Raw genomic sequence first — 12,425 nt, 5'->3', positions numbered from 1 at the left:
ATGGTTGTTAGCTTCTGCTGTAGAGCCAAGACAGTTTCCACTGTGCGTATTAATATATATTATATGACGATTGAACTATAAAAATAGTCATTTCTTTTATGGAATCACAAGTATTTGTGTATTTTAACTATTCAAAGGTGGTTGGGCGTTCATGGACCTGCCTAGCATGTACCTAGGGTGTACCTCACATTCCTATCACTAACCCCAAGATTAACACAAATGTCACTTTTTTAATAAGTCAGATCAAAGGTAAGTATTTTGTAAAGTGCCTCAAGTTGGTATCAATAATCTGAATTGAATTGAAATAATACCTATAAACCCATCTGCCCCAAAAATGAAAAAAATAAAATAAAATTACAATATAACAAAAACTTCGGTTGTTTTTGGATGCAAGAATTAAGAGATTTACATTAAACTGGACCTTTAAATCATAACACAGTAAATGCATGTAATAGGATTGCAATTAAAATAATGGATTGTTACATAATTGTTGTTTATTAGAGCAAATACATGTATCAAAATCAGTAAGCCAATTGTTTTTACTTCATCATAATCCGTCCAGAGAACATTTTAATTGTAATAAGTTTGTTTAAAATGCAAAATATTATATATCTTAATATATATAAGGAGGGTCTTGGATTATTTAGTATCCATAGGGATACTAAACAATCTTTCATTATATATACTTATAATGACACTTTATTTATTTATTTATTTATTTATTCATTTATTTATTTATTTATTATTGGAGCCTTGCAACGAAATTTCTTTCAATTTGTACATTTTTAGATGTACTGTTGAATGACAATAAAATCTGTCCATGTCTAAAATGTGGTAAAAGAAGTGGCAAGGAAACAGACGGCGCTTTAATCTGATGAACTCCTCCCCTGCAGAAGAGCACAGAGGCTCTTGAGCCAGTGTTTCTTTTTTCTACCTTTGAAAGCACATAAAAGATGGTCGCTGTCTAGGTGAGGCAATAAAAGGTCTGTCTGCAGTGGGCGTGACAGCCCACAGAGACACGCCAACTTATCAGATTTTCCACGGATTTATCCGGTGGCTTGGTCAGCAGGAAGTCTCACTGTGTCAAAACCTTCAGCTCAAGATCACGCTGATCCCGTAAAACATCTGGATTTAGCTCAGCTTTCAGGGGATAGGAGAGTTTAGAGAAGGGCGGGGGGGAAATCCAGTGTTTTTCTATCCAGTAGAACATTTAGCACAGCAGGGCGTATAAATGCTCCAGATGATGTGTCCAGATGGTAACTAGAAGGGTAATCCATTATGTTTTACAAGACAACAAAAGTGGAAATACTCAGAAATAACAACTGTTCTTAAAATAAAAGCAAGAAATACAAGCATTCGTAAGTTAACTATGTTATTTATGTGCATATTTACTCCCATAATGCATTGATGCAGTTGTATTGGTTGTGTTGCGATATTTAAAAAAGCTGATTATCAAACACAAACATGTCACAGAGTCTCCCTCTAGTGTTCATTCCTTGTACATATGATGGTATCAGCCTGGTTTCTGGTTTGTGCTTCATGCATTTGATGGTGTGTGCCTCTTGATATTTACCCTGAAAGACGCTGTTGTCTGTGAGGAAGTGCCGCCGGTACTGTGGCTCTCCTTTCCTGTTCACCACCCGGGAGCTCATGGCCAGAGGAAGAGGAAGGAAAACAAATCACCTACCTATGAAGGAGAAGAAAAAATAAGTATTTTAATGTGCTGCTGCAGAACGATAACGGGGCATAAAAAATGTAATTTCATGCTAAACAGATTTAACTTATTTGCATTGAAGGGAGGAGTTAAGTTATACCCTTCATTCATTCCGCCTTCTCTCCTCCCTTTCTCTCCACAGGTGTTCTCATTTGTCTTTCTTTCTTTCCATCAGAGCTCCAGGTTTTTTCCGCTTTGTCCTCCTGATTTCTTGTCGTTACTGATCCTCCCACAGCCAGCACTCTGTGATTCCCCACCTGTTGCTCATCTGTCCACTTGATTTAAAGCTTCAAATCAGCGCCGTCTCTATCTCTCAGAAGCACACCCGCCGGAGGTGCTCCGCTCTGGGAAGGGTCGGAGCCTCCGGGATATTTATTGCCGTCTGGTACCCGGCGACTTGGTGAGGGGTTACCGTTGAACACGCAGAGGTTAGGGGTCAAGTATTCTTGAGGTGAAAGTATTTTCCTTTGACCCTGCCACCGCATTACTTTGAACCATGCCTGTAATGTAAGCTATGGTTGGTTTTACAACAACTAACGCTATTTTTTTCTCCACCTTTGTTGCACTGGATTGTTTATTGCATCATTTACATTTTTTTAAAGGGGCGGTATTATGTGTAATCCAGCCACATAGTGCCATTTTATAGCACAGTTAAGTAACTATATTACCTTCAGTTGTTATAAAGTTGCTGTGTATATCAAATATGACTTAAAAGAAATCTGACTTTGTAATTTAACACCTTGAAATTGGGCCTCTGTCTCTTTAAGAAAATCCTGCTCTTTCCAACACCCCGCATTCAGGAAATCATCACAACATTGCTCTTCTACTAATCCTTTGTTTTACCAGAGTTTAACTAAGAAATAGCTTGTATAATGAGCTCAGCGTAGTTCCACCAGAGGTTTGCTAATTGCTGCTGGCTAGTCTGAAGGAGTTAAGTAAGGGATGGATGCTCTGTGAGCCAGATGCTCTGAAACTTGACAACCGCAGCTCCAAGGAGGAGCTTCGTCCTGGAAATCAGCACCAGGTCCACACAGGCATTTTGCACAGTTGAATGGTTGCCATGGGAGATTCAAGGATTTCTCAAACATGCATAAAAAATAAAAGCAAATCCATGTATTTTTTAAAGAAGGAATAACATTAGAACATAATGTAAAGCTATTAAAAAAGGATATTACATTGCGCTGCATCTTTAAAAAAAAAACCCAAATAAATCCACAATCTCCAAAGTATTTTATTGGGATTTAATGTGAATGACCGACACAAAGTAGAATCTGTAATTGTGAAGTGGAAAATGATGCAAGTTCTCAAAATTAATACTTGGTCCAGCTACCTTTCGCTGTATTATATTTCCAGTCTTTTGGAGTATGTCTGACTTAGAAGCTAATATTTTTGCCTGTGCTACATTGCAAAATGCCTGAAAGCCATTCAGATTGTGAACATCAATTTTAAGACTTGCCACAGATGAAATTAGATTTAGGCTTGGGCTTTGAATGGGCCATTATAACACATGAAACTAAACCAAAGCACATAAAGGTCGACTAAACCACTCAGTTTCAGCTCTGGTGTTTGTTGTGCTTCAACATGATTACCCTCCACCCCTGCATCAAAGCTTTTCAGCTCCATCTTCTTATCAACTCTGACATGTTTCCCGGCAAAGAAAAGCATCCCACAGAGGTGATGCTGCTTCCTCCATGTTTCACCATGGAGATGTTTTCCACTGCACAATTTTCCATGTTGGAAGATGAAACCACATTTTGATCTCATCTGAGCCTTCACAGGACAGTTTACAATAAGATCTAAAAAAAAAAATTACACACGGATGGACTGTCTTCAATCATTAGTTGGTTCTGAAAGGATTTAGAGAATATTTAATAGCATCTGAATGCCACACTTTTCAGATAATTTTTTGTAAAATATGTTTGAAACACATTTATCCTTTTCCTTTCACTTCACAATTTAGCTCTAGGCTGTTTGGTAGGGAAAGTTATGCCAAGCACTAGATGACTGCTGTATACTTAAAACTATGTTTTAATAATTTATTTTCTTGCAAATATTATATTTTGAATGGTAGCTGCAAGATTTAAACTTGAAACACAGAGGGTTAAAAATTGATGTATGTGCCTTAATGAATTCCACACCAAGTCAAAAAAAAAAATCTTGTTTTTAGTTTCTGTTCTAACTGGAAATAAAAAAAAAGAATAGCACAAACCTAAAGAGATAGAAAGCCACTGGATCTGGTCATAAAAGTCGGCTGCTGCTCATGAGTCTCAGCGTCTCCAAGCTGCTCTGGAGACACAGAGAACGGCCCCTTGGGCCTCACAGCTTAATTATAGAGCAATCTCTATAAATGACTTTATGTTTTCATAACAGAGTCCAAATTAAAAGTAGGAGTTCAACATAAGAAGCAGAGCACTGGACACATTGTTTCCTGGAGATTTAACGGCACTTGTTGGCTGTGATGCAGATAATTAAGAGGCAGATAGTTAAAAAGAGACATGATCTGTAAAAAGTTCAGGAGTTTGATTGAACTGGGACCAAAATTTCTTTATGGACTCTTAGTACGTATGTGACAATCACTCAGACTCGTTCAGCGTATGTCATTTTTGCGCACATTAATCTCAGTTTCCGTAAATGTAACCCTCGACTCAAAAGGCTAAAAGGGGCAGTCCGCAGCCGGCAAGTAAAGCCATGACATGGCTGAAGTCTCAGGTGTCACCTCTACAGTGAACAAAGAGGAGTCAAATCAGGTGATAATAAAACTAAATGATTAACCAGGATCTCTCCTTTGTTCATTAGATTCATGCAAACTTATGCAAACACAGCTTCTGAATTTGCTCATGCAGCAGACGTGTTTAGTAGGCAGTGATGGACAAGACAAGGAGCAAAGTTCAAGTCCTAATCCAGAAGAATAAACTCTTTGTCAAATCAACAAATATCTTGTATTCTCAAAGGTTGAATATAATTGGATAAATAGATGTTTTTATGAATTGTGGGTAAAGGTGACGGCAAGCAGCCGCAGGGGATTTTGCTCTTTAGCAAACAGCAATGTGAACAAAAATAAAAGAGTTACATGAAGCATCTACAAAAACTTGGCTGATTTAATTCTAACTGTAAAAAAAAAAAAAAAAAGCAAGAATAATTTTCTGTTTTTTGTTATTCAGAGAATTTAGTAGCATGTCTCTAGTTTGTGTATAACTTTAGTAACCTCTGATCAGCTGAAACCTCAGGGGAATTCAGCTCTTCTGTCTCTGCTGGGTTTCTCAGGGTGGAAGAGACGCTCAAAAATAAATTCCTCTCTGCCACAGTGACTCCATCAGACAGGAAGTAGGTCGAGAATGCCTTTAAGTGAAAAGTTTTCCTCACGTTGATGTTTCAACGGAATATAGCAAATGACACACGAAACAAAACCTAATAGGAGTACAGTATGCCCCTTTTTCCTGTCTGTATTCATTATTTACAACAGTTGCGCATTAATGTTTTATTGAAGCATCCGCAGAGTTTTAACACATGCAGTTCTTGTTTAATGGAGTGCCATTGTGCACTTCTAATCTCATGATTAGAAGTGGATTTCTGTCCTAAATGTTCTACATGGGAAAAAAATTGAGAAAGTGTCAACGACACAGGCAATCATTTTTTGTCAATAGTCACATACTATCGTTTCATTGAACCAACTTTAGCTTTGAATGTGGCATGCATTCATTGTTGCATCGTTTTGATAAGCTTCTGCACTGTTGAAAGAATTATATCCATCCAGTGTTTTCTGGTATCATCAAGATCTTTCTTTTCCAACATATTCCAAAAATTCTCTCTAGGGTTAAGGTCCAATCCATGTGCAAAAATGACTTGACCCTGATCAATCCTGGCACGCTCATCTTGGAATACTGCATGTTTCATCTGGGAACAAGAAATTCCCTGATAAAACAATCTGGTAGTTATCTAGCCTCATTCTTTGGAGACATTATTTTACTGAAACTGAACAACTGCAGCCACTCCAGATCACAGCTCCATGTATACGTTGCACATATGGAAAATGTTCATATATTCACTACTGACCGTAGACGTTAGTGCAGTTGTTGTGTATTTTTTTCTTTTTTTTACAAACGTTTCCAGGTTATTGTAAGCTTAAGCATCGGAGGTTCCTGAGTTGTAGCTACTCCTCCGATAATGATAATTTGTGTCTGATGGCTAAAACAGCTAAAGCTTTTTCAATAGAACCTGATCAAAGCCCAAACCTCAATCCTGTTGAAAATGTATGGAGGACTGGAGTCCTTTCCAAAAGACCAACAAACTTAACTGAATGATTTTTTGCACATTTCTAGTACTGATCATTTTATTGCAAATATTTTCTCTAAACAATTAATTTTAATGTGAAAAACAAAAAGAAAACAGCACTTGTTTCAGGTTCGTGTCAACCTCAGTATCGTTGTCCTGTAGGGAAGGTAAAGATCCCTACATCACATGGGCTGACCTCCTCTATGCTCTATAGCACAGGTGTCAAACTCAAGGCCCGGGGGCCAAATCTGACCCACCAGACCTTTTCATGTGGCCCTCTATACTCCAAATAACATCAATAAGTCCTTCCAGGTTTTCACAAATCTGCAAAATGCACACAAAATCAACAAATCTCCACATTTTTTTCTGATTTTACTGCAAATTCTCTCAAGATTGGTCAAAAATAATGAGTTTAAATGACTGCTGCCTCAGCCTTACTTGATGTCAAGTCATAGATGGTAATAAAAAGTCACATTTAACATCATACATTACTACAAATATCATTTAAAAAATCCTTACAAACATTTCTAAATTGGCACTTCAAAATCTGTCATTTTGATTGCAAAAAATCAACTAAAACAAGCGCAAAATCTTGGAGGAACAGCTATTTATTGACATTTTAACCGTTTATTTGGTTTCTTCAATATATTCTGGCCCTCTAAGAACATTCAGATTTTTCTATGGCCCAAAATGAAAATGAGTTTGACACCCTTGCTGTATAGCTGTGGTGCCCAAAGTCGGTCCTCGAGGGCCAGCATCCTACATGTTTTAGTACTCTCCCAGGTTTAACACACCTGGATCAAATGATGGCTCTTTAGAGGCCTAAGAAGAACATTGACTTACTGAAGAGGTTGTTACTACCACCACCAGGGAGAGAACTGAAACATGCAGGATGCCAGCCCTCGAGGACCCACTGTAGACGCCACTGCTCTACAGAGTCAAAGCAGTAAGTTGCGGCTGCTTGTTAAACAGTTACCAGAACCGAGTAAACAGTCTTGGCCCATTGATGGCCACCCAGATGCTTTCACACTTAGTGACTCATTGAAGGCTCTGCTTTAAGCACTGACAACAGAAAACAAAGATGTGGTTTTAAAGTACTGTCGTAGCAATATCATAAACTCAGACTTTTTCATGTGGATATGTTCACTTCTACAGTACAGCTTTTGCTTTGAATTTTTTTTTTTCTTTGCGCAAACAGGACTTTTTATTGTTTTGCCAATCTACTAAGTTTCATACATAGCTTGATAAATAGTTGTACTGCTAGAAAATCAATTGGTTTAGGAAAAAGACATGAAAGTTTCCTAAGTTTAAGTTCTCCATCCAGTGGTGATATTTTAACCTGTTCCTGGTAGAGTTACCTGGTGTGGGGGCATTCTTGTGTTGCGGAGGTGGCCAATGATTAGCCAGTTTTAAGACATATTACAAAGTCATGAGAACAAAGAATCTAGGGTATATCTTATTCTCAAATAAGTCAAAATAAGCAGATTGGTGACTCCTGGGATCAGACAGTGAAACATTTCTTAAGACCGTACTCAAGCTTTTGAACATTTATGAGTAGGTCATGAAATTAGATTTATTCTAGATGTTGGAAATAAATAAATATTCATCATTATGTTTGCAGATGTGCTGTTTGTCCGTGTTTGGTTAAATTCTTCATGCAGGACCAGGCTGACATGTGCACATGCGTGTGTGTATGATTGACTGTGTGTATGATTGACTGTTTGTGAGGTGGGCTTGGCTTACTGTGAACTTGAGTGTTAAGTCAGATCATGTGTCACACATGCCAAAAATGTTCTGCAGAGTCTGATATTTAGTTTCACTGTTAGAGTTAAAGTGTTTCTACTTTCCTTCATAATCACTTTTATTTTCTGCACAGTAACATATTGCAAAACGTGTCAAATTCATAGTTGTCAACTTCAATGAATGGAGTTTTGGCCTTCCATCTCCACATTACAACCCTAAAATATACAATGTAGTTTACTGTTAATGTCTTCACACTCCTTGAACATTTCTGAATTTATTCATGTTATAATCATAAACTAAATGGTTTTCAAAATGTTTCACAAATAAAAATTGCAAAAGTTTCGCAATGATTTGAATTAAACTCCTTCTAAAGTGAAGTCACGTTACTAGCAGAGTCCAGCTGTGTGTATTGAATATCAGAATGTTCTGCGAAGGGCTCAGATGTTCTCCAGAGTTTACTGAACAAACAGCATCGTGAACAGCAGAGAACAAACAAACAGGTTGGCGATAAAGTTTTGGAGATGTTCTAAACAAGAATGGTTTTAAAAAAGAATAAGTTTTGCAGATCCCTTAAAGTACTGTTCTATTAATCATTCAAAATGAAAACGGTAAACTGCGTAGCTACAAGACTAAGGTCGTTCAGTTAAACTACCAGGCTGGGAAAAGAAAGTATTTATAAGAGAAGCAGCCAGGAGGTAGCTTGTAAAGAGCAGCTGACATCCAGAGCTCAAGTGGGAGAATCTTTCGACATGAAAAATATCAGTCATGCACACCACAAATATGACTGCTCAGACAGAATGGCCAAAAGAAAGACATTGTAGAAAAATCAATAAAAAGTCCACTTTAAAGTTTGCCACAAGCCACACAAGGGGACACGGCAAATGTGAAAAAACTGCTGAAGTCAGATGAAATCATAGTTCAACTTTTGGCCTATGTGTGGAGGACAGCACTGCTCATCCTACAGTGTATGGTTAAACAGAGTAGAGGCAGCATGTTGCTGTGTGAATGCTTTTCTTCTGCAGGGTCAGGAGGAGCTAAATTCAAGACAGTCCTGGATGAAGAACCTCCTGCAGGTTTAAGCTGGCCACAGGGCCACCTTATCAAAAAATAAATTCATTTATTAGAATGGTCCAGTCAAAGTCTAGAACTGAATCCAACAGGGGAATTTAAGAAGGAATTAAAATAGATGTTCAATCACTATCCACTCTGACTGTGCTTGAATTGTTCTGAAAATCATAAAGAGCAAACAATTCAATCTGCAGATGTGCTAAGCTAATGGAAACACACACACACACACACTGGTGTTTGTCAGGTACACTCTTAGTTGGGCTACAGTTACCACTTACTACATCTTGTATCCTCATGTACTGTGTACTTTCCAATGATGTTATAGCTGTTATTATATATGTGTATGTTGTTAGGTGTTGTGGTTTCTTGGTTTTGTTTTTCTTTTTCTGCAGGTGTATAGGCAGACTGCAAGAGTTGTGCTCTCTATATCTTCTTTCCCTCTAAAGCTTTTCCTCACCTTTTCCCCTTTATTTTTCATCTCTGCATCCATTACATTTAAAATAAACACAAAGCAATTTCAAACAAAGTTCCAGATATATACAGTATGTAAAGTGGAGCCGTAATGCTCCACTTGTGAAAGTAAATTTTTTGGGCCTCATCTTTGACACTCAGACAACAATTCTGAGTGCCACAATGTCGGACACATAAAAAAAAGAAAAAGAAAGTCTTGCAGTTGTAAAAGAAGCAATATAAACCCCAAAGTATCAATGCCACATATTTAAGATTATTCATTCAAAAACTTGAAAACAAAGTTCTGTTTTCCTTCCATTTCACAACTACATAATGGTTTGTTTTGGTCTCTGGTTTTAAATCCCCCCCCCCCAAAAAAAAAACCCACATAGAATATTGCAGCTGTAAAGTAGCAAAATGTTAAAACGCTTGGGAAATATGAATAATTTTACAAGGCAGCGTATTGAGAGAGTGTTTAATTCAATCCCAAACAACCCATCCTCTTGTCTCCTGCTGTACGCTCCTCCAAAGGAAAGTTCATTTATTCATGAGGGTTCGGAGCACCCAGAGTCAAGTTTCCACTCCTACAACCCAACACCAGAAAGCTGATACACTCCTCACAATACTCCCAGTCTCATAGTAACAAGGGAGTTTCTTTACGGCTGATGCATTCCTTCACACACACACACAGGCAGTCTTCACGGTGGGTGTGGGCGTGTTAGAAAATTGCTATCCGGCGTTTTACCAGAAAGTGTTTAATTGTGACAACCACCTGATTGCGTTTGAGGAACAATTCAATAAAACCACAAAAAGACACCGGGCGTATGTTGAATTTAGATTATTTGCATGAAACCGGAGCAATAGAAACAGAAAATCTTTGCATCTTTTTTTCATGTGACACCAGCTGTCTGTCACTTTAAACCTCTTTGTCTTTCACACCCGGTCAACCACGCTCAAGCCACTCAAATCAAATCAAAAAACTCCCCAAGGACGGTCCTTTCAGATAGAGGGGGGAACCAGAGAGAGGGGGAGTGCCAGCCTCTTTCTCACTGGGATGGCTACCGGCTGAGTGTAATAAAAGCCTTTGTTGTGCTCCCCCAGCTACAAGCAGCAAATTCAGCTGTGGAAGAAAATGCCTCATCAGTCATACTGGTTATGTATTGACTGCAACACCAATGAAGCCCAGGTAGATGGCTAAAACATAAAACAAATATGTAAATGAGCATTGAAATCATCCTGGGAGAGAAATGGGTTTCTGTCTGATCCTGGAGGGACGCAATAAAGATAAGGACTGAAATGTTGGTGGTTCCTGTTTTCCTAAAGTTGAACATGTGCTTGGATACTGTGTACAGCTGTAAATGTAAAGTGACAGGTAGGAGGATGTGTGCAGCTTGGCGAAGCGGGAAATGTGCACAATTAGGAATCAGCAAGGAAACAAAATGCACTACATAAAGGGGGTTAAGAAAATACACAGACATCACAAGAAATATCAGCATACTTACGTCTTTTGCTTCAGTTTCAGCCTTTGAAACTGTTCTCAGCTTTCTCACAAAACTTAGTCCCTTTCAGGAGCGGCGGTTGCAGAAGCAGTCCTTCAGAAAGAGGAAATCCATCGCATTACATATTAGTTGAAATCCCACAGGTTTGGTTTTAAGACAGAGAGGGGTCAGAACAACTTCCCTGCACTGTGTGGGCAAGTACCCACCACTACATCAAGCATGGTGCCTTTTCAAATAACCTCTGCTGGTGTGGGACAAGCGAGTTTGGCAAAAGCCTGAAACGGATTTCGGATTGGAGCTGGCTGTCCTTAGAGTGAGCTGTAAACAAAAGGTAAATGAGACAAAATTATTTTTCTGACTGAATTTGGGAAAAAAGGGGAAACAGAGTGACTGCTGCATTGTGTAAAAAACATAAAATAATTAAAACATTACTTTAAATATCAGTCAAGAATTAACTTTAAAAGACTTAACCACTATGACAAAGCTTCACTTGAAATATTTTATCCACCAAAGTGGAAACAAACGTCTCAGTTGTTTCTATTTGTTTTACTGTATTTTTATTTGTATGTATTTATATATATATATTTTTTTTTTATATTTATGTATATACTTACTCTTTTTTCACTGCCTTCTAGAGCTGCTATTTTTAAAATCTTATTGTTCTTTTTTGTGCAATGACAATAAAGGAATCCTAATTATAATTCTAACCTCTTGCTTATGTCTGTGTATTATAGTTAAATACGACTTAATTCCAATTTTAAATACGACTTAATTCCAATGTCTAGCTCTTTTTTATTTTATTTAATTGTTTTTCTGTTTATTTATTTGTTAGCCTTCTTAAACTGGTACTTGAGTTCAAATTTCATGCCATTAACATATAAATGTGAGCTGGTCTTACAATTTAATTAATAAAATGAAAATAATTGTATATAACTGCATTTAAAACTTGGAGGTCAAACTTGAATATCTCAGAAGAATAACAAATAATTATTTTTGGAGCAGAAATGTAAAGTTAAATCAATTAAAAGCTGTTGACCAGACAGTTTCCCAGTAGACAGTCGCTATCACCCTTACAAAGAGGGTAAGTCACAAAAACTGACTGCTAATAAAGATGACAGGGAAAAGTGCACAAACCCCAACATTTGAAGGAATATAAAGTGAATCTCTTTCAAGAGATTGGCTGAGATTCACAAAAATTACAGACGGACTCAAGCTGACTTATCCAGGACATGGACTATGACTGCTGCATTCCTTCTATTAAACCAATCTTGAATCAGAGACAAAGGACAGCACTGTTGTTCAATGGTCTAAAGACCTCTGCACAATTCAAGCCAATTTTGCATTTAATGTGAAAATTAGAGTCCTTGAGTCTGGAGGAAGAGTGGAGAGGGTCAGAATCCACGATGCACGAGGTCAAGTGTGACATTTTAGCAGGCAGGGATGATTTGAGGAACCATTTTATCCACTGGTATTAGTCCACTCACTGTGTTTTATCGAGTGCAGCAGTCTATTCTCTTCATGCCTCACGGTGGCAAACTTTGTAGAGATGCTGATTTCATTTCGCACCAGGACCTGAAATCCGACGACACCGTAAACGATTAAAATGTACCATCACTTAAATGCAGTTTTTGTTTTGGTTGATAGGCCTGTACTGCACAGTCAAGAAGACAGAATTGGCC

The 12,425-nt window shown here is 37.9% G+C and overlaps 1 protein-coding gene across 1 annotated transcript in view; it reads right to left on the bottom strand.

The window, feature by feature from the left end:
• Positions 1-10,922, bottom strand: part of plch1 (phospholipase C, eta 1) — a 74,102-nt gene extending 63,180 nt beyond the window's left edge. The window contains exons 1-2 of the mRNA XM_008425058.3: positions 10,750-10,922; positions 1,574-1,687 (exon numbers count right to left, since the gene is read on the bottom strand). Of these exons, the coding sequence (XP_008423280.2) occupies positions 1,574-1,652 (79 nt within the window). The 5' untranslated portion in view covers positions 1,653-1,687; positions 10,750-10,922. The remainder of the gene's footprint in view (positions 1-1,573; positions 1,688-10,749) is intronic.
• Positions 10,923-12,425: the final 1,503 nt, after the last annotated feature.

Source organism: Poecilia reticulata, chromosome 13 (genome assembly GCF_904066995.2).
Source record: "Poecilia reticulata chromosome 13, P_reticulata-male-v2, whole genome shotgun sequence".
Taxonomy (NCBI): Eukaryota; Metazoa; Chordata; class Actinopteri; order Cyprinodontiformes; family Poeciliidae; genus Poecilia; species Poecilia reticulata.
The sequence above is the reverse complement of the archived record's forward strand: the minus strand, read 5'-3'. Positions and strand labels throughout refer to the sequence as shown.